General features: G+C 43.2%; 2 protein-coding genes across 8 annotated transcripts in view; one reads left to right on the top strand and one right to left on the bottom strand.

Annotated features, from left to right (window-relative positions):
* The window catches only part of SPPL3 (signal peptide peptidase like 3), a 65,543-nt gene extending 59,661 nt beyond the window's left edge, over window positions 1-5,882 (bottom strand). For 4 of the 7 annotated variants that reach the window (XM_077307753.1, XM_077307748.1, XM_077307750.1 and 1 more), the window contains exon 1: window positions 2,173-5,479. The gene's annotated coding sequence lies outside the window, so the exon portion shown is untranslated. Of the gene's footprint in view, window positions 1-2,172; window positions 5,480-5,516 lie in introns of those variants that run through there. The other 3 variants (XM_077307754.1, XM_077307751.1, XM_077307747.1) reach the window with 1 other exon arrangement.
* HNF1A (HNF1 homeobox A) lies at window positions 233-22,399 on the top strand. The gene is made up of 10 exons (XM_077307742.1): window positions 233-558; window positions 9,830-10,029; window positions 11,860-12,046; window positions 13,863-14,101; window positions 14,909-15,108; window positions 15,850-16,051; window positions 16,265-16,456; window positions 17,350-17,471; window positions 19,342-19,483; window positions 20,659-22,399. Exons 1-10 carry the CDS (start codon window positions 233-235, stop codon window positions 20,781-20,783), a joined length of 1,935 nt encoding a protein of 644 aa, XP_077163857.1. The 3' UTR covers window positions 20,784-22,399.
* Window positions 22,400-23,246: the final 847 nt, after the last annotated feature.

Here is a 23,246-nt window from a genome sequence, read left to right on the forward strand (position 1 = left end):
ATGTAAATAGATAGGCGAGGGTCCCTTTATCAGTTCTGACTCAGGACAGTTGTGGGGGGTCTGAAGCAGCTAATTTCTGTGTCTTGGATTGAGGGGGGGTGTAAAGGCGGGATCCACTGACCATTGGCTCTGCGACTTCAGAATCATGGTGTAGCAAAAAAAAAAAAAAGGAGGTTACAGCAGAGAAGGTACAGCTTGCACATCAGAAGAAAGAGAAAGGAGGGGAAAGACCATGGTCTCAAAACTTACTCATCTTCAGGTGGAACTGTTGGGAGCACTGCTGGAATCAGGGCTAAGCAAGGAGACTCTTATTAAAGCTCTGAGTGAGGTAGACCCCTACAGCGAGAGCCAAGGGCTCACCAACACGGCCCAAGCAGACAAACAGGAAACCTGTGCAGAAATCCCAGTTCTTACCAATGGAATGGGGGAATCTAGGATGTCCGAAGATGAAACATCTGACGATGGAGAAGACTTCACTCCTCCAATAATGAAGGAACTCGAAAATTTGAACCCAGAGGAGGCTGCACACCAAAAAGCGGTGGTGGAGAGATTATTACAGTAAGGACACCTCCAGCCTTTTATTTTCTTCTATGCTTTCTGTCTGGTTTCAGCCCTTCATCTAAGCTCTTGGGTTTCACAGCTGAGCTAAGAGTTTGAGATGGTATTAACAGCACCCAACTTATAAGATACTGTATCTATTTGATATTATTTAAACATAATAATGATAATCTTGGCTGACAAATTACATATGAGGTCCATGCTAAAAGGTCTAATTCAGAAAATAAGTGCTTCTTTCTCTGCAAACATCTCCCTCTTTTGGCTGCCTTTCCAAAAATGTACGGGAATGGGTGTGGGAGAGAAGCCATATAGAACCAAGAAGCTTTCTGAGTTATTTTCAGATAGTTTATAAAATCACAGAATGCAAGAAAACACCCCTCCCAATCATCAAAAATAAAAATATTTTGGCTGAAAAGGAAACCCACAGCATTCACTGCAAGACGAAGCACTTTCACCGCTCAAGGGGTTATATAGAAACACACAACCTTTGCCCACCATCTTGAATGACTCCTAAGCTATCTTCCTGTTACTGCTAAGAGATACGCATTAAAAACCTCATGGTTAACCACTCCAGTATTTTGAATCTCTGAAAATTCATGCAAATTTCACAGCACGTTTTATTGCCTCTTTTTCACCATTCTTTCATATATTTGGAAATGACAGATAGATTCAACTTGATTTTTTACTTTAGCTTGGCATGATTGTAATGATCACCTTTTTCAAGTTGATATGTAGTGGCGGATAAAAATCTTTCCTGTTAGGTTTCCTAAAGATTTCTGTACTGAACCCTTTGATCATTAGCAAACACCTGGGATTTCAGGCATGTATTTTCATTGTCGTATATTTTCATTCTTTCTCCTCTCCTCTCATTGCTCTTACGAGCTGTAATGCATTTAAAAATTAGCCCCCAGATACAAGTCAGATTTTTACATTCTTTTTAAATTCTTTTAAATTTAAAGATTTTAAATTCTTTCAAATTTCAGGACATTATAGTCCCTATTGGTGGGTCTCTGTAGAATTAGGTGAGAATTTACATGGTATTTAATTCTCTGAAAAGGGAGAAACATGAGCATAAGAAATGCTCCCGGGTATGAGGCTAAACAGCCAATCCTGATTACCAAAATGGACTTCAGAAGGTTAAAGCTGCATTTAAGAAGGCGCTATTAGTCTGGTACCCAACAACAACCAATTTGATGCTTCCTGGAAGCTCACTCACAGATCTTGGAGGCAACAGCCTCACTTGGGAAGAAAATTAAAAACAAGTCAGCAGCCATGGTACGTTAATGCTGAGGAAATGTTCTATAAAATTAAACCAAACATAACAGCATCTATAAATCCATATTCAACCATAAATCATCAGCAAAGCAAGTCCTCCTTAATGTAATCCCTGTCCTAAATGAAAATAAATTGAACAAAACTAAACTAAACAAAATAAACTCAACAAACGTTCAGGAGTGGGACAGATAACTGCAGCTAGCCTGATGCCCTCTTCCTCTCTCCACTAATAAATCCCATATTCCACCATCTAAACACCTGCCAGCGGTATAAACCAGCTGTACTGGTTAAAGTTTCAGAGCCAGGTCACAGCCGAAGATGCACTAGAAACAATCTTACCTGAGGAAGGAGAGAGATTTTAACTGTCCGCCAGTACTTTCCTGTCTTCGTTGCCTCCTTTTCGACCTCTTCTCCCACGGATCATCTTCTTTTGCTCCTTTCTCTCTGTTAATATTCGTCTTCAAAGTTTCTTCTTTGTATGAACATTCTTCCTCTTGATGCAATCATTATCCCATATCCCACTCAGCATCTCCCCAACTCTGTGTTGAGCTCTTGGGGTCAGTTTGTGTTCTATAGCCTCAAGACCTGTCTAGTTACTAATTATCCAGTGGCTTTATTATTTCTCTTTTACCTTATAAATTTATATTTGAAAAGGCTCTGATAAGCTTTTTGATCATTAACTTCTGACAATTTATCAGGTCTCTCTTCTCAGAGGAAGCCACAGGAGTCAGGGGAACACCTAATTCAGCTTTTCTTTCTTGAAATGGATTTGGATGGAAAAGGAAACAGGGAGAAGCAATATGGGTTTTGGAAAAGGGACCCCGGTGGCCTGTTTTATTCTTTTTTTAAATCTAGGCGGGATCCTAAGCCTGGATGGGTTTCCACTATGCACAGAAAAGTCATATTAACTCATTCTGGAAGACACATACAAGCATTACATAGTATTAATATAGTGCTTTTTGAGAGTTCAAAGTGCTTCAAATATAATCCTTTTAAGATAGGTCAGTATTATTATCCCAATGTTGGGCTGTGTGCCTGTGTTATTGAATTCCTGACACAATATGAGATCTGGACCAGTATTAACCAGCTCTCAACTCAATCAGAGTCCAGTAGCACCTTTAAGACCAACTTCAGATCAACACGATTAACCATTTGAGCCGTTCTCAACTCACTCACTCTCTTTAGCCGTTACACCAGACTAGATTTACACTTTTTAATTCTTATTTCTTCCCTGACTGCTTCAGCACTCATGGAATCATAGAGTTGGAAGGGACCTCCTGGGTCATCTAGTCCAACCCCCTGCACTATGCAGGACACTCACAACCCTATCGCTCATCCACTGTAATTTGCCACCCCCTTAAGCCTTCAGGGATCAGCCTCCCCGTCAGATGGCTATCCAGCCTCTGTTTAGAAATTTCCAAAGATGGAGAACCCACCACCTCCCGAGGAAGCCTGTTCCACTAATGTGTAAAAAAAAAAAAAAGAAACCCAGCAGAACCTACAAAATTGGCAACATTGTACTTTGTACATTGTACATTGTATGTACTTTAATGTGTCAGCTGAGCGCATTAATTCACAAACAGGAAAATAGTCAAATCTTTAAGAGCTACATGTTCAAAAAATGCAAGACACAGTGGTCAGTTCAGTCTTCCCATGTTATCTACAGTTTTTTCCCCCCAACTTGGATGTTTTTCTTTTTAACAGAAATACCACAGAGTATAGGGACTATGATAGTTTCCATACGGAGACAATCTTATGTAGTTTCCCTGTTGCTACTGTACCTATATAGCACAGCATCGATAGGTCTTCCACATGGCAGGTTTCCCTGCAGTTTCTTGGCCCTAGGTGTCCCTCAATTGGTTTTAAAAAACAGCTATTAAATTATTAAGTACCATAATGGTAATAGAATGCTATAACAGCCTATATATCAGATACTCAGGGGTTCTTAAATCTTTTAAAAGAAAGCCAGGAGTTCACAAATCCTGGTACCCAAAACTTTGTAACATACCAATACAACAATATTCAGCAGCTAATTTCAAAACAACAACAATCACCACTCCCCAGGTGGTAGGGTGAAGAAATAGCTGTTGCAGGGACAAGAAAAATGGCTATGTGGGTGGGAAAAATCAGAAACTACCCACCCAGATAGCAGCCATCCAAGCTTTGCTGTTAACTTTTTCAAAATGTTGCAGGGAAGTAGGTTTGCGAAAAAGAGAAAGACCCAGAAAATTGCATGAAATTGGAGAAAGACCCAGAAAATTGCACGAAATCCAGGACTAATCGTCCGTGTGGAAATGGCCTATGTCAAAATACAAACCACCACCACCACCACTGTGACACATGGAATGTGAGAACCAGTCACACTGGAGAATGCTGGCATTATATTCCCACAAATTGGTGGGAACATATTAGATGTTTCACAGGTCTTCGAATGACAGTCCAAAACAGAAATGTCTTGTGCACAAGGACCACTGAAATAAACAAAAGAGGACAGAAGCATTCTCAACTCCCCTTGTCATTTTCCTGTCCTTGCTACATCAGGATCACAACTAGGAGCTTTTATATTCTGTACCTCACCATATTGGACCCCACAGACAGGAAGAGAGTAAACATGCTCAATTCCATACCCATTTGCTCACTCCACCTGCAAAATGAGTTCAGACTTTGGCCTAGAAAAACTACTGATAATGCTGAAAGGATCAAAGTACGCTTTGCAGCTGAGAAGCTTCTCTCCTCACTTGTTCCCCCACCCGAAGAATACCAGTGCTTTGCCCCACAAAAGAAAGGAAAGCTAGTCCCATCTGGGTGTAGCAAAGCAGTGCCATTCCCTTCACGGGGAGGACCAGGGAGCAGCAATCAAACTTTTTGCTTCTCAGGAGGTTATTGAGTAAGGAGTAAAGACAGCATTTCATTGGTGAGGGGCATAAAGCTAACCTCTGATGTGGCATTAAAGCACTGTCACAACTAAAAAGGACTTCAGTCTCCAATGGGGGGCGGGATGAACATGCCCCCTGTGAATGTTGCTAATCGGATTTGGAAGTCGTTTCCAAATGGTCTTCCTCCAAAATATATGAGAAGGTCACCAGAAGATCAGTAACAGTGGACAAGAATTACTTGTCCATTTCTGATCTTCTTTGTAATGTGTTTCCGCAAGGGAGCATTGGAGTGAAGCCCTCATGTGCAGGGTTTCAATATTAGAGAGGACCAATATCAAACGTTTTGGGGGTGGGTTTTAAGAGCAGGAACTCTGAAATCCACTGTGAAATAAAACCCAGCCATTTTAACCTTGCACACATTTCCAAATCACTAATTCGTTGTGTGGTTACATTTCTAGTTATGTGGAATTCAAATAGATTTTAACATCTCCAATGAAAATTCAGCATTAACATTGTTATTCCCTGAAGGAAATGTCCAGCATTCTTTCAAGAGTTGACAGAGGATTTCAAGAGAGAAATTAAAGTTAAAACAAATTACTTTGTTCCGGGAGGCAGGATTGAAGGGAGGGGGGCAAGGAGGAACAATTTACAGCTGAAATGCCCCCGCTCTTTTACTCTGCTTTACTTTTTGGGTCCCTGAAATGGCATTGCAACATCACTTCTATTGCTTCAGTGGGCACCTAGGCCAACCTGAGCCAAATAGGGACAAATTCAACAGAGTCAAACATTGCTGGGGGCGATTCTTACCTTTCTTTCTGTCCTTTCCAGGTTCCATTTATTCAGTGAAATTTACAATAGATATGGCTTCAAAGATCAAAGATCAGGAGTAGTGGAAGTCATGGTCCTAAGATTCCAGGTCCAGTTTTGGTCCAATGCAGGAATTCCAAATAAGTTTTAAAAGGGATCAAAGGTCCTTTTTGTACCAAGAAAGGGATTTTAAGCATTACCATATCGCCCCATGAGAGAAAAGAAATGGTGGGGGAAAGGGAGCGTGGAGAATGAAGACAAAGGAGGATATTTAGGCAAAAAGAAAAAAGAGAGATCATTACTGATGGAAGACTGAGAAGGACCCCACCCCAATGTTGCCTTCCCAGTTCTCAGGATTGGGCTTTCTTTTAATGCTAACAACTTGATATTTACTTTCCATTTAAATTTGAGATGCTGCTATAAATTATCAACCAGGCTCTTGTTCCCTTTGAGTTTATAACTAACTACCTGGGTTACTTATTGTTCAGGTAACAAAAGGGAGGTGAGAAAGACCTTAAAAAGCAACTGTGGAACACAGCAAAGAGGGAAGCCTGAAAATTGATGCCCCTAAGATAATTGCTTTGGGGAGCTGAAGACAGTAGACCCAGGACAGGGATGGGTAGGAAGGTGCTACTAGTTTAGGTGATTCTTTACTCTGATAGCAAAAAGTTGGGCTTCAGCACAAGCTTAATTTCCTAGCTTCACAAACCTTAAGTGCAAAATGTAAACTGATAATGCAATTTGTAACATTTAGATCAGGGGTAGTCAAACTGCGGCCCTCCAGATGTCCATAGACTACAATTCCCATGAGCCCCTGCCAGCATTCTATGGACATCTAGAGGGCCGCAGTTTGACTACCCCTAATTTAGATTCACATTTCACTCCTATTATCTGCTGTTGGTATACAAAAATGTTTTTGTTTTGTTTCCATTCAAAAACTTTGTTTTTGGTTCCATGTTTTAAATGAATCCTTAGTTTCTTTTATCTTGGGGTGTTTCCCCCCCCTCACTGCCAAGGCTTGTGCCTGGGCCATTTCCTCAACCAAACCAGGCAGAGGGTTAACATATGCTAAGAATCTCTCACATGGAACTTTTCTTCCTTCCTGCCCTTCTGGAAGCATTCAAGATTTTGTTCATACTTTTAGACCTTAGGCTATATTTCTAGGCTGCACTCAGATGCTTGACAAAAAACAATCAAGGCCCCAGGGGAGGGGAGGAAGTAACAAGGCTCTTGATTAAGGTGACCAGATTTTAACACTGGTAAAGTGGGACACCATTGAAGGGGGGGGGGGTTCTTGATTAAAAATTCGGTCTATATGGAGCAACAAAAAATTTCATAGAACGCAAAAATAGTATTGTAATATATATATTTTAATTTCAACATAAGTACAGTTTGCCAGGTGCCCCCAGATGTCCTTCCAAAAGTGGGACAATCTGGTCACCTTATTCTTGATCAATACCAGTCTTTCTCCTGGCTTGGCTTGACCAACCCCAAACAGGGCAACAGGCAAGTATGTGTGCAAAGTAGTTACGTTACTTCTTCCTCTGATCTCTGAACTCTGTGCAAGGTGTATTACAACAAAGATATCCTAATATTAACAGATGGCAGTTTTAAAGTTAATGCTCGGTGTAACAACATTGCCAACCTGCCTCTATCTCGTTATTTGAGTAATTAGTATTCCAATGAATCTACCTGTTTCCTTTCCCCCAATATTGCTGCATCTTTAAATCAGGGCTGGTCCTAACCACTGCACTACCTAATCTTGAACCTGCTATAATATTCCAAGGAAATCCAATGTGCACATCCAGGAGTGAGTGCATGGCTGCTTCAGGTCATCACCTAAAATATTACCACTGCAAATAGCTTGGTTATGGGCTAAGTCAGGATGTCCATTAAGATACGAGGGCTCACTTCCAAGCTGCTAACCTCCCTATATCCAACCTTCCAGGCAGTTAAATCAGGTTGATGCAGAGACTGTCAAGGGACCAAGAGGGTTGGATAACCTGCTACTATTACATGGACATGTCTCAGTGGAACCACACTACCACTGTACAGACTCCAGTGTGACCCCAGTGCAGCGTGATGATGTCTCTATGCAACTGAGTTACCTCTATAGTCCAAGAACAAGAATGTCATCAGGCTTAAGTTACTTGACTGGGTCCCCATCTCTCTCTGTACTCATTAGAGGAGACTTATATCAGCTGCCTCCAACACTGGTCTTCCAAGCATGTTTTCCTTTGTCCTTTCTGCATTCCGTGGAAATACTTCCAATTCCCTGGTCATCTGTCTATAATAGGGTTCTTTCATTCTCCCCTTCTGGCCCTACCTCCTTGAGCTTTAGTTCCTATCCAGCAGGTGTACTTTCAGTTGTTCCCAGACCTTGGATGAGGTGCTTGTGATTGCTGCTTTGCCCTTTGAGAAAATTGAGAAGCCAACTGGTAGGGGTCTGAAACAACAATTCTCTGCATGTTCAACAGTACAAGCATGCAGGGTAACATAATTCATGGAGCCTTCACACTACAATTTTTACCTGTGAGATTTCTCACATGGCAAAAATAGCTTTTTGTTCCTGCAAAGGGGAAGTCTTATACAGTAGCTTGGGATTAGTTTCAAAATGTGGCAAGGTTTGGCCCCCAAGACGATTTAAGAATCACCAATTTCACTTTGCACAGAGCACCCCAGGTGGCCCAAATCAGCATGTCTTGTCTATTCTTTTTTATGAGGGCTCAATTGTTTGTTGGTTAGTTTAATGTAGTGCCCTCCCATGCAACTCTAGTAAGCTAATGCTGCCTTTGTATTCTGCATTAGTTCATTCAAGCTAAGTCCCACCCCTGGATATTATACTGATGGGTTTGATGCTCACCTGATAGATAAATGTGCGTTGAGGTGGTGGGAAAGGCCCGTTTTTAAATCTTTTATTGATGTGCTAAATAGAGCATCTTGAATATACACTACTACAGGGACTATGAGTGATACGTACCCCAAGAAAACAAGTCATTCACTCTAAAAATGGAGGTTTAAAAATTTCAAAAGAATACATTATAATATATTCTAGTAGGTTAAAAAAACAGAGACGGAGAAAAAGCATCACTTCAAGTCTAGTATGATCTGGGAAGGACTTTACAAAACAACAAGATAATGAAAAGTAGAACCCAGTAGAGCTGGTTAGCAACTATGGAAAAACCCTGGCTGCATGAGTAAGAGAGATAAAGGTGTTTGATCAGAGCTAACAGGTGTGGACTTTGCCCTCATTAATGGCTATCTTGGTTGTTGCCTAACCCTCCCAGAGCAGCAGTTTGTTTCAGTTCTTTCCATCCCCCACTTTCAAGCTCATAAATTTGTTTCATCTGTCTCAATTTTATTTATTTATTATATTTCTATACTGCCCTCCCCGGAGGCTCAGGGCGGTTTACATTAAACTTATAAACAATACATGAAACAGTCTTCATTAATAATCATACAGTAATAACAGTGGTTGTAGCAGAATAACAGTATAGTAAACAGAATAACAATAACAGTACAACAATTTTATTCCTGTAAATAATCAATGGCTGCCAAATTTTAACAAATTCTTCTGGTGCTTTCCTCTGCCCATCCATGATGCTTTAATTGTCACTATCTAGTCCATTAGCCTCTTATGGCGCAGAGTGGTAAGGCAGCCATCTGAAAGCTTTGCCCATGAGGCTGGGAGTTCAATCCCAGCAGCTGGCTCAAGGTTGACTCAGACCTTCCATCCTTCCGAGGGAGGTAAAATGAGTACCCAACTTGCTGGGGGGTAAACGGTAATGACTGGGGAAGGCACTGGCAAACCACCCCGTATTGAGTCTGCCATGAAAATGCTAGAGGGCATCACCCCAAGGGTCAGACATGACTCGGTGCTTGCACAGGGGATACCTTTACCTTTAGTCCATTAGAAGGGTGAACCATGCTTTACGAATTTCAGCATTTGAATCAGGAAACTTAATTTTTCTCCCCAGTTTAATACAGCAACGAGCGAATTTCTCACCAATTTCTTTCTTTCTAGTTTCCAGATTCTGGGGACCATGCCTAATAAAGCATATTTTGATTATTTTGCAAATGTAGCCTCATTTTTTCTTCTAATGTTTTAAATGCTTGTCTTTAGTATATCTTTACCACTCAGCAGGGCAACTAAAGATGAAGTAGTGAACCATTTTTACTGTCCATCTTTACTCATCTTTTCTTTTTCTTGTACTGAGTATGTACAAGAAAATGTTATTGGTTGGTATTTTGTACGTCTGTTTTGATTTTTAAAAATCACCAATGTAATGTAATGCATTCTCTGTTCTTTCCAGAGAGGATCCCTGGAGAGTAGCTAAGATGGTGAAGTCCTACCTACAGCAGCACAACATCCCCCAACGAGAGGTAGTTGACACCACGGGCTTGAATCAATCCCACCTCTCACAGCATCTCAACAAGGGCACTCCCATGAAGACTCAGAAGAGAGCTGCCCTCTACACCTGGTACGTCCGCAAGCAGCGAGAGGTGGCCCAGCGTAAGTACAGTAAACAGCAACTCTACCCCCCAAAATATAACAGAGCAATGCCAACCCAAGACTATTTGCTGTCCAAGCAAGTGCAGGAGACAAATCAGCAGCTACGGCCCAGTATTCTTTGTCCCATCCCAAGGGATTTAGGAACATGCCTCAGAGCAGAGCAGATAGCTGTGGTTGTATGGGGGGAAATATGTCCTCAAAGTTGCTCTAAGCTAGTAGTGCCAGAACTGTGTACTGGGGCATACAAACATGCTGTGAGAGTGCTGCTACTCTGCTATGAGCAATCAAATAAGGGAACACATCTGTAAGTCTCCCAAGGAGGTTGCCCACTGCATCTCTGTATCTTTCTATTATTCTAGCCATCCATCCATTTATCAATTGCATTTATATACCGTCCTTCCTTTTAGCTCAGGGCGGTTCACATTAGACGCTTTCATAATACAATGTAATACGATAAAACATCTTGACTTAAATATATAATAACATCTTTAACAATAGGAAATGTTATTGGATCAGAGTTTATAATTTAACGTTTAACGTTTAACATTCAACAATTGGTTACTCAGCTTTTCTGCACTGTTTTTTTTTTCTTCTGTTAGTGCAGTGGGTGGTGGGGACCACCTGGGCTTTGGTTGGTGGTTGGTGGCTTGTTCATTTGTCGTGACAAAAAAGCCTGATGAAAGAGCACGCTTTTGCAGGCCCTGCTGAATTGTTTTGGCTCCAGCAGGGCCCTGATGTCATCTGAGAGCTCATTCCACCAGGTGGGGGCCAAGACCAAGAAACCCCTAGTCAACTGGTAGCCAGTACAGCTGTTGGAGTGTGGGCCAGATGCCCACACTCTAGGTGTTCCTGCAAGAATCCTGGCTGCTGCATTCTGCACCAATTGGAGTTTCAGGATTATGGATAAGGGTAGGCCTGCATAGAGCGAATTGCAAAAATGTAGCCTAGAGGTGGCCGTCACCTGGATCACTGTGGCTAGGAGTTCTGGGGCCAGGTAGGGTGCTAATAACTTAGCTTAATGTAGATGGAAAAATACCAGCTGAGCCACTCTTGTGATCTGTTCCTCCATGGAGGGGGAGGTGTCAAAGATCATACCCAGGTTCCTGGTTGAGTGTGCAACCATCCAGGTCGGGCAGTTACTCTTCCTCTCTTGGTCCTTTCCAACCAAACCACAGGACCTGCGTTTTTGAGGAATGTAGCTTCAGACGGCTTTGCTTGAGCCAGCTCATCATTGCTTCCAGACATCTGGCTAATGAGTCTGGTGGTGAGTCAGGATGGCCATCCATCATGAGGAAAAGCTGGGTGTCATTGGCGTACTGATAATATCCCAGTCTGAACCTCCTTATCAGCTGGGCTGATTTCCTACTCTGGCTTTGCCTCCTTTCAATCAGCTTTCATTGAAGATCACGCATTTATTCCTGAGACAAAGACAGAGCAGAGGCACTAACTCATCAATGAAGCTGCCTACCAAATTTCTGCATCAGTCCTCTGATCAGGATTCATCTCCTTCCAATAAGAAGGAACACAGCATGAACAGCACACTATGTATAAACAGCAGAGGACAGGCAATAAAGCCCCAAGAAGGCACTATGTAATAGTTTTTTGAGATGCAAGACAAACTGTGTGTAAGAAGGCGAGGCTGTTTCTTGTTTGTCCAGTTTGTTTTCCTTTTCAGGAGGAAATTATTCTGGGAACCATAACATGTAAAATATCTAATTAATGTATATGAAATTATAGTTTAACTTCCTTCCCTCTGGATTCTATGGAAGACTTGACTTCCAGGAGATGAAAGAACATTAAAAAAAAAACCCTTTTCCTTTGTGGTTCCAGAATTTACACATGCAGGCCAAGGTATGATGGTGGAAGACTCCATGGGAGATGACCTCCCAACCAAGAAAGGGAGAAGGAATCGCTTCAAGTGGGGCCCAGCTTCACAGCAAATCCTCTTTCAAGCCTATGAAAGACAGAAGAATCCTAGCAAGGAGGAACGAGAAGCATTGGTGGAGGAGTGCAATAGGTGATTGGGGGATAATGCAACAAGGCAAAGAGGAAAAACAGCAATTATGCATCATAGTGGAATGTGATCTCCATGACCTCTGAATGTCAGACACCAGAGATAAACAAGTAGAGGGAGCTATTGTTCTCATGCCTTATTTGTGGGCTTCCCAGTTGGCATCTGCCCTGCAGAACCATGATGCTGGGCTAGAAGGAACTTTGTTCTTGCCCAACAGGGAGTCTACAACTTATTGCTACATTAGTACTCAGTGCTAATTAGTGGAGAAAGGTATGCAGAGTGGATTTTACACATCAAAGTTTGTTGGGCTAACCCTGCCTACATAATGTATGTTAAGAAAGTACAGTCCTGGTTTTGAGTGAAGTCGGGCCAATTTCTTTCTCAAAACAACTCTGCACTCATTTAGGCCTAAGCACATAATTAGCAATGAGGCCCAGATTAAGAGCTAGAACTTTAATTTCATAGCAATCAAGCCACTTATTATTAGTCTATAATTCAACCAATGGAGGCACCAGCTGTCACAGTCTGAGAGACACTTTTCATGTTGCTGAGTTCCCATGAAGTTCTCACTAGTTCAGAACCTGTTCAGAAAAATATTAATGTGTTCAGGAATGTGTAAATGAATGATGATAAGAGAGGGAAGGGACAACAGAAGGAAAGACTAGCAGAACTCATATTGTAATCATTTGCAGACTGTCTACTTATTTCCACACTGGTATTTCTGCATATTATAGAGAGCTGTAGGTCACATAGAAAGCTAGTCTAAACAATATACTAGTCACAAGGAGAGGTCCATTTTCATGTAGCCATATTTGTTCAGAAGTATTACTTCTGGAACCCACTGAGAATTCCACTATGCAATTTTTTTAGCCAGTTTCATTCTGAATGTTCAGATTATGCTGATAGAGTTTAAGACTAATGGGTACCTTCCACTGTAGAGTTCCACTTCCATTTGAGGGAATGGAGGCTATTAGCCATCTGTGCCAATTATTCTCTTTCTGAAATACTGCCTTTTTCATTAAAAATCTAGCAGTAGTTTATAAGCTGCCTTCAGAGTTTGGGTAAGGGCAACCAGAGCAAGGGCCTTTTTAGGTCCTGTCCCTGACCTGGTGGAATGAGCTCTCAAAACAGCTGAGGGCCCTGCAGGAATTTTCTAGGTTCCACAGGGCCTGCAAGATGGAGCTCTTCCTCCAGGTCTTTGGTTGAGGCCAGAGCAAGGAAGATCTTGGGGCCCCTCCATATTTAGCTACATCCACACAGCAGTCACCCAGACCCCTGAGGCACTGGGTGGGCGGGTGGGGCGGGAGGTCAGGGTTTTTAGCTTGCCACAAGTTATTGTGGGTTTTTGAAGAAGAAGAAGAGTTGGTTCTTACATGCCACTTTTCCCTACCCAAAGGAGGCTCAAAGCGGCTTACAGTCGCCTTCCCATTCCTCTCCCCACAACAGACACCCTGTGAGGTGGGCGAGGCTGAGAGAGCCCTGATATCACTGCCTGGTCAGAAGTTTTATCAGCGTCATGGCGAGCCCAAGGTCACCCAGCTGGTTGCATGTGGGGGAGCGCAGAATCGAACCTGGCATGCCAGATTAGAAGCTTCTCTGCTGTCTTTTACCAGGAGCCCCCGATGAGCGTTCAAGAGATCACCTCGCATTCCTCAGTTGTAGGATTTGGAAAGAAAGGTGTAGTGACAAAAGTATATAATAGCTCCATCACCTTCAACAGTGATTACATCCCCCTAGATTTGACTGGGTCTATTACAGATGAAATGTTTTTTTTCCTCACACACTGCTAAAATGACCCATCCATGGCCTTTCTTGGCAGGGCAGAGTGCATTCAGCGAGGCGTCTCCCCTTCCCAGGCCCAAGGGCTGGGCTCAAACCTGGTGACTGAAGTGAGAGTTTACAATTGGTTTGCCAACAGACGGAAGGAGGAGGCTTTCCGACACAAGTTAGCCATGGACAGCTACAGCGGCCCACAGCCTAACTCTGCTCCCACATTGACTGTGCACAGCTCATCTTCCCTCCAGCCAGCTGCATCTCTCTCTCCAAACAAGGTTCACGGTGAGCACCTGGTATGGAGGAAATTGGAACTGGAGGTCCTGAGACTGTTTTTAATACAATGAATGGAAGGGACAGGGAAAAATAATAAACCAAAAAGAGTGCTGTGTCAGAATATTCTGTATCAAGAAATGCTGATTCTACCACTTTCATAACTTTACATACATGATTCTCACATCTCTCACAACTCAGGTGGGCTTGGCTGGTCCATGTTCACCCTGTGAAATTCATGGCTGTATGAAGATTTGAACCTTGAGCTTTTTACTCCTAGTTTGAAGTCACATTGCCTCTCAGACTTTGCGGGCTTGGGCAGGCCTCTTGGCTTCTCTGCAATCAAAGGAAGGCTACACAAAGAGGATCGCCCTCAACTGCATGATAACAAGGCGTTGCTCAACTCCAGGGCTGGCTGGATGGGTAGTTTCCTGTTTACCTAGCCCTGAACCTTAGCAGTCCACCAATTACAGTGCCAATTGTCCTCACTGCCAAAAGTTATCTTTCTCTGGGGGTGGGGAAATTCACTGTTAGTTCCACATACTTGCTCTGAGGTTGTGGTTATGGCTCAGCGGTGGAGTATCTGCTTGGCATGCAGCATGTCCCATGTTCAGTCACTGGCTAAAAGGATCAATCCCCAGCTAAAAGCATCAGGTAGTGATGCTTTTGAAATCTTGGACTTTGGCAGATCACCAGTGAAAAGCAGCTGCCCCCAAGATCACAGCAGGGATCTCTACGACAGAAATCCAAGGTCGCCCCCAGAAACACAAATGGTTAAAAAATACTCCCTGAACTCTTTTTATGTATTTTTGTTTTTAGATCAAGCTTCCTTGCAGCAACAAAGCCTCTCCTTTTCTGATTCTGGCATGAGGTACAGTCAGCAGTCTGTCAGTGAAACGGATTCATCTAATGGCAACCAGCATGGGGGGAGCAATTCCATTGTGACCACTCAGACCATCCTGCATCAGGCCTCTTCCCCTGGTCTGTGTTCAGCCGGCTCAGCTTCTGACACTAAACTGGTGAGTTGGTCTTGGTGCATTCTGGAGGGCACACAACCAACAGAGGACTCCCTCAAGCTACACACACACACACACACACACACACACACACAAGAAGAAGAGTTGATTTCTATACACCGCTTTTCAGTACCCAAAGGAGTCTCAAAGCGGCTTGCAATCACCTTCCCTTCTTCTCCCCACAATTCTTCTTTTTAGAACTGGGAAAGCATCTGCCATTAATTACTACATATTTATATTTACATTTACATTTATACACCACCCTCCCCTGAAGGCTCAGGGCGGTTTACAGGGCAGATGTGTCACAACATCCAATACAGCCATATGATAATTATTTGCTAAAACAGCCTACAACTGAATTCAAGGGGACTGATTGGCTATATTTGGACGTTGTGACACAGTCTGAGGAAGAGTGCTTGCACTTGAAAGCTCACGCCTTGAATAAATCTTTGTTGGTCTTAAAGGTGCCACTGGAGTCAGATTTTTCTGAGTTCAGGTTTGATACATTGGTTTGGCAGAGTGTGAGCAATAATCCTGGAATCTTACTCCAGCCATGAACTCAGGTCCCATCCGTAAAAAGGATCATTATCACATCAATCTACTTTATAGGGGCGTTGCAAGGATTCTGAAACAAATACGCTACAGAAATATGATCATCTTAAACCTTGGTGTTAGTTCAAGGACTGCACTTACTTGTCCTCTTCACATGCGCCATGTTTACACCTTTTTCCTGTCCGTGCACAGATCTCCATTCCAGGAGGGTCTCTTCCTCCTGTTAGTACCTTGACAGCCCTGCACAGCCTGGAGCAAAACCCCCATGCGTTGAGCCAACAAACCCAGAATCTCATCATGGCATCGCTTCCTGGAGTGATGGCAATTGGACCAGGAGACACATCTTCATTAGCGCCAGCATTCTCTAATACAGGAACCTCCACATTGGTCATCGGTAAGATCTCTTTATCTTAACATGGAGAACATCCTGATGGATTGTGCCCCATATTGAAAAGTTTGTAGAATGAACGGGTGTTCCATTTTGGTGTTTCTGCCTTAGGCACCCAAATCCCTCAGCCCAGCCTATAAAGAGGAAATGCATAGACTTGCAACATGGCATTTGTTGGGTTGCTAGAAATAGGCTTTTATTGAGCTTTCTGTCTTCTAGGCCTGGCCTCTACCCAAGCTCAGAGCGTCCCTGTGATCAACAACATGGGGAGCAGCCTCACCACCCTTCAGCCCGTCCAGTTCTCCCAGCAGCTGCACCCATCTTACCAGCAACCAATTATGCAACAAGTCCAAAGCCATCTCAACCAGAACCCATTCATGGCCACCATGGCCCAGATCCAGGCTCCTCATGGTAGGTTTGCAAGTCAGTAAAGCAAGAGTGAGAATTCCAGGCTGTCCTTCAAAAATGCATGAGGAACTTGTGGAATTCATCACCCACAAGACGCAGTGGCCACTAGATGGTTTCAGGTTGGGTAGCTGTGTTGGTCTGAAGCAGCAGAACAAAGTTTGAGTTTAGCACCTTTAAGACAAACAAAGTCTTATTCAAAGCATAAGCTTTCATGTGAATGTATACGAAAGCTTATACCTTGAATAAAACTTTGTTGGCTTTGAAGATGCCACTGGCCTCAAACTTTGTTCCACTGGACTAAGTGGTATTGAGAAAGGATCGGACATTTTTAGAGAGGACATGATACAGCAATGGAACCTCCATATGCAAAGGCAGTGTACATTTGAATACATGACAAGATGAAGAAAGAAACTGGCAGCAAAATACATAGTGGCATGGCACATTGCTTGTCGATTAAGACAAAATGCACTACCACTGTAGATGCTGCCCTGAACTGATTGGGGAAAAACATGAAGCTGTCAGGATCTGCCTGTCTTACTGAACTGTTATCTTTGTTCACAGATGACAGTACGGTGAGACAGGCAGATTCTGACAGAAGCTGCCATGGATGAAGTCAGTCCGTTTGGTTAGTGAGAGCCACTGTTAATTAGTCTGACTGGCAGACAGTATTTCAGGGTCTCAGGTCGAAGTCCTTTCCTATCACTTATCTGATTTTTTTAAACTGGAGATGTTGGAGATGAGCCCTAGAAACCTTCTGCATGCAAAGGCTCTACCTCAGAGCCACAGCCCTCCTCTGCTATTAAGTAATAATGACGTCAAAAGACAAAGGAAAGCAGAAATTCTTCCCACTTCTCAAAATCTCTGCAGTTCACAATTTCTTGATCTGTTATGCCTAGCTCTGTACAGCCACAAGCCTGAGGTGACCCAGTATACCCACACTGGCCTTTTGCCACAGACCATGGTGATAACGGATACAGCCAATCTCAGTGCGCTGACCAGCTTGACACCAACCAAACAGGTAACAGGGATTTGTGGAAAGGCCACAAAAGCAGAGAGTTTAGAAATAATTTGAAGTCCATAGCTGTGTAGGGTTAAAAAAAGAACTTAGTCTGCATGCTGAGGTGTACAGGTATCTCTTGGGTGCAACCCTTAATCAAGTTGCTCTATATGTAGGTTATCAAGTATTTCCAGTAAAGACTCAGTGGTGAAGCTGCTGATTCAAACTGATGGCTCAGCAGTGGAAGATAAATTAAGCAGGAATGACTAGTCAATTGAAAAACGGGTAGATTTTTCTATGGGAGAGTATCAAGAGGAATCTGGAAAGGCTGCTTTAACTTTTGTTAGAACTGGATTTTCTTACTGAAATGCGTATGGCCTGCAGTTCTCCAGGGACCCAAAGCAGCTTACAAAATTGTTCTCCTCCTCCTCTGTTTTATCCTCAAAATAACCACCCTTTGAGGTAGGTTAGGCTGAAAGTGTGGGACAAGCCAAAGGTCACCCAGCATGGTTCCATGGCAGAGTGGAGATTTCAAACTGGGCTTCTGAGATCTTAGGAAGACTATTACATCATACTAGTTATCAAGACCTGGTCCACACATACAGCAGAATGAGGTATTAGAATAGACTACTCCCCTTCAGACTGCAGCTGGAAAAAAATGGAGTCAGTGTGAAAACTAATGTAATTTTAAACAAGCACATGGGAACAGTTCTAGCATGGTTTTTGACATGCTGTGCTAATCCTGTATTTGCAAGGAATTGTGCATATAGCAGAACTTCAGAAAAATGCAGCCACTTGCAATTAACAGTACAGTCCATTCTACTCTTATCACCTCATTGAGCCAGGGAAGCAACACAAATAGGCTGCTAGAACGTTTGGTTATACCCATTGAAATAAGATGGACAGTTATAAGAAGTGGGACCTTTTCAGTGGAGGCACCCTTGCTGAGGAATTCCTTCTAATGGGGAAGCCAATTAGATTGGAATGGAATTACTGGTGGTTATGTGGTTTATATAAGAAACTAGCAGAAAAACCCATTGTATCTCTGAATACAATGGGCACTAGACCACCTCACCCCCCCACCTTGCCCGGGCAGGCCACCCAAGGGCTGGAGAAGTCTTGGAGGTCCTTTTCAGGGTGGTGGTGGGGATAAGTGCTGGGGGGCAGTCCATTCCTTCTTCTACCACCCTGGCAGCGCTACCAAGGCCTAGCAAGGCCACGGCTGAAGTGGCTAAGGGCAGCGGGAGTGATGACAGGGGCAACCTCCCTCCACTGGCCCACAGTTCCAGGTCCTCCACCTTCCCTCCCAGCTCCTGCTTACCGGGCTGAAACTTCTTCCAAATGGAAGACGTTGGAGGGGGATGCGACCAAGGGCAGAACATCCTTCCTGATTGGCTGCTCACTGGTGGAATGGGGCAGCTGGAACAGCTGACCTAATTGGTGGTTAGGTGAGTCCCAGCTCCTCCCAGCATCCCTTACCGAGTTTATTAATAGTTACAAATTACAGATTGTTGTTATATAACTCAGTTTAAGGGCCATACATTTAATATATTACTAGGCATCTTTTAGTATTATGATGCTCCCTATCCCATCAATCTGCAGATAAAGACAAAGCTAATGTATTAGATAAGACTTTATCTGAAACAGCATGCCTAAGACAGCCAATGGTGGCAGGGCAATTAGCATAATGGCCTTGGTCAGGGAGAACTCCATTGGCCATGAACCTTCTGGGTGACTTTAGCCAATCACTTTCTCTCTTCTTAACTTACCTCCTGGTAGTATTGTGAGGATGGAGAGGATACTACACCCAACATGCTGAAATCCATACTGGGAGGGTCAGAAACAATTCCCAAGTCTAGCACAGCCCAAACCTTCTGTAAATTTCCCCCAGGTGTTTACGTCAGACTCTGAGGCCCATGCAGAGACTGGCATGCACACACCGCCATCAGAGGCTTCAACCATCCACTTGCAAAACCAAGAGGCTGCCATCCAGCACCTTCCGCCAAGCCACCGTCTCTCCTCTAGTCCTGCAGGTAAGAGTGCTAATGTCTCAGACCATACATTTGAAGCTTCCCTCCAAATAACGTCTCCTCCAACTAATAGCATGGTGAGCTTTCTGTTCGTTTCTCTGTTCCAATCAGTGTCCTTAATATTGCATTCTCCATGTTTTGACATTACATGTTATGCCTAATCCTCACTACAGAAACCAGTGTCAAAATCAGTGTTTCCAAGTATTGTCCAAAAGCACGAAATACTTTTGTCAGTTCTGTGTTCAAGAGTCCTTACTATGAGGTTTTCTAAAGCTTCACTCTCTAAAACTATCAACCCCTGCTTCCAAACTGTCCTCAAACTAGATATACATAGCCATAAGTTTCAAGAAACAGAGAGTGGGGTCCAGAAGATGATCCCACTTTATTGTCATGGCCACAATGAGCCAGTCTGGTGTAGTGATTTGACAAGGACCTTGCAGTCCCTAATTCTAACCCTATTTTACTGTGAAGCTTTCTGAGTGACCTTGGGCCAGTCCCTTTCCTGCAGCCAAATCTACCTCAGAGGGATGTTGTGAGGATAAAATGGGGGGAGACAAAACTTTTCACTACTCTAAGCTCCTTGGAGGGATAAAAACATGCTAGACAGATTGGATGGATAGAGGTAAGGACTGATCAATGAATCCTAGGGATTATCATGGTTGTGTGAGGATTTGAACTCAGTCCACTAAAGTCCCAATGCAGACTATGGCAGCAATCCTAAGAGCACTTTAATGGGAGTGAGCCACATTAAATAAAATGGGACTTACTTCCAAGTATACCTGGTTAGGATTGCTTCCTCTCTTTGTTACCCCACACTTACCTTGCCTGTCATTCACTTTCATAGCCAAAAGGAGGGACCCACATTGATATTTTGATCTTCCTAAAACTTACAAAACACTACTTTCCTCGTTCCCTAAGAATCACCTTGCCTTGGGTAGCTTATTAGACACCATGGGAAATCCACAGGCAGATTTCTCCAATGGAAAATTCTATCACTTTCATATAGCAATTCTTTTCTGGAGGTGACAGCCGTAATGATTAACTTCATATGAAACTAGTTTCAGTTTGGGGAGGGGCATTACCTAATCCTTTTTGGGAGAAAACGAAGGTCTTTAGTGGAAAAGTACCTGTGGGTAAATTCACATCGTGTGTTTCTTCCCCTTCCCCTCCCCCATAAGTCTCCTCCAGCAACCTGATACTTTACCAGACCTCTGACTCCAACAATCACAGCCACTTGCTACCATCAGCCCACGGTGTTATAGAGACTTTCATCTCGACACAGATGGCATCCTCCACTCAGTAACCACGGTGACCACATGGATAGTTAAGCTTAAAGAGTAAAGTGCATGGAGCTCCAGGCCTCACCCTACGATGCTTCCCACGGAGAAGGGAGGACCAGCCAACACCCGTCTGAGCAGATATTTCTTCCCTTTCCTCCACTTGCATCATACAGCGGCCCATTCCACTGCCCAAGCCCTGGAAGAGACTTGAGCCAGATGCAGGCATATGTATAAGGAGCTGACGCATATTCTTCCATGAGTCTTTGCAAACAGAAAATGCGGGTGGATATTCTTCGCTCTACAGCAAAGCTCTCCACAAGACAGGACTAAGGAAAGAGCGGAGATCAGTTTTCACGGTTTCAATAGGGCAAAGAGAAGGCAGTCAGCCTTACAGCGGTTGCTGCAGAAAAAGATTAAAGCTGGCATACAGTGGCAGAAAAAGGAGGTCCTCCTTCATACACATTAATGCTCTTAGCATGCCATGTGTCTTCTCCTTTGGGTAGGCACAGCAAAACAACTCCCTATTCTGAGTTGTGGCAGAATACAGCATATGTCCGGGCTGTGCGTGTGACAGTTTCAGTCACAGGCCTAAAGACATGGAAGACACTCCTGCTAATTCTTTTTGTCAGGCCTCAATCCCAGAGTAACTTGAGGTAAAGCGGTACCAACTAGGGAGGGAACTATGAGAACGACAGACAAGAAGTAATAGGTCAGAGCAGGTATAAAGTTATATCCCTTATAAGTGCTTCCAAGTCAGGAATGCCAAGTGAGCAAGTAGGAGGCTTGGGTGAGGCTACGTGCAACATGTATTCCTCTGTATTACTCCCAGAGTTGTATGAACCACAAACTGCCTCCTCCAGTCTGCATCAAATACTCTTCAAATCCTGCAGAATAATCCAACAGAGCGACAGCCTAAAGAAGAGTATGCATATATGCTAAATTTGTAACAAATGCAGTATTAGGAATATTTTGCAGTGCACAATTACACCTCCCACCCCAATTTCTTAGAAAGGTGCATCCGCAGGGCAGGCAAGGAGAAAGAAAATGGAAAACTTAGTGTACAGTTTCCATCTAAAGCAGCACTAACTTCTGAGTCTTAGAGCAGAATTATGTCACCTCCAGATTATAGACTGTGCATTTCCATTTCATCTAATTGTTTTGGGTAGGGACAACACATCAACCTAACTCTTGACCTCGGTGACGTGATGTCACAGGAAGAAAAGCCAAGACCATTTTGCTACTGAAATGAAAACAAACCTCCTCACATCCATAGCACTGAAAAGAAGTTAAAAAAATCAAGAGGGGGGAAATACCAAATCCTACAAGCACAAAGGAAAAAGGGAGCAAATTAATTAAAAAGCAATACTCTGCAAATAGTAGTCTCTGCCTATTTCAAGTGCCTATAAGTGAAAATCAGTTTCCAGAATGTTTCAAATTGCAGTGCGGTCTCCTGAATCGCCAGAGGTTTCTTACAACCAATGGAGCCAGCCCTCTGCAAACACCAGAATTGCCTGTTCTGCTTTATCCTGTAAATATATTTAATTTTCAGAAAATCAAGAGGGGGGAAATTCTGTCAACAAGACCATTGTGTATTTAGTCCATTGTGTATTTTGCTTGTTTATAAAATAACAAAATCTAAGCTTTTGAGGTTATTTCTCAACCCCCACCTACATTTGCACAGGTACAGATGTTAAAGAAATAAAACTGCACAATGGCTGATGGGATGGGAAGAGGCAATTGGGAGGTTGGGGAAGTGGATGATCATGAAGAACAAGTGGCAGGGAGGAAGCAAGGAAGCTGGGATTTTCTTTCCTGTGTGCTCCCTTCTAGCCTCCCCCCCCCCCTTCTGCACTAAATGCACATCATCTCCTTAGGGAGGCACAAACAGTTGCCAAGGAAATCAGAGGCTTCCTTCAGTGTGTCTGATTGGCAGATTAATAAGAATTACATATCTATCAATCACTGCCAATACAAAAGGTAATAATGCCCTGTGCTTTTTGTTGATTGCCCGTGCAAGGTTTTAACAAGCTCTCTTCTGCCTTTCCCGTGCTGTCAAATTATGGTGGTCTTGAAAATGTCCCCAAGAAAATGCAGTTATATTTGGGCAGTGTTTGTGAGACTACAGTCAGGAATGGAATTTGTTCCTGTAGACAGGAAAATCTTATAAAATAGGCATGGATGCCTGGAAGCTCCACAAGGGGGGGGGGGATCCTGCCCCAAATTAATTTAATCTTGCCTCTAATGGCCCTATCAATTTTTAACCACTGGGTAAAAAGACACAGAACTAATCTACATGTTGACAATGCATCTCCTTATACATTTTGTATACCACAGGTTGGCCATACCTGAACATATGTGCTGTTAACCATGACACCTATTCTTTCATTAAATGTGATTCCAAATGGAATTCCACAGGCATGTAAAGTCAAATAATTCTTCTAGTAGCCAATTCTCCTTTGAACACAATCAGAACGGGTTCCTGGGTT

Source organism: Paroedura picta, chromosome 13, assembly GCF_049243985.1.
Source record: "Paroedura picta isolate Pp20150507F chromosome 13, Ppicta_v3.0, whole genome shotgun sequence".
Taxonomy (NCBI): Eukaryota; Metazoa; Chordata; class Lepidosauria; order Squamata; family Gekkonidae; genus Paroedura; species Paroedura picta.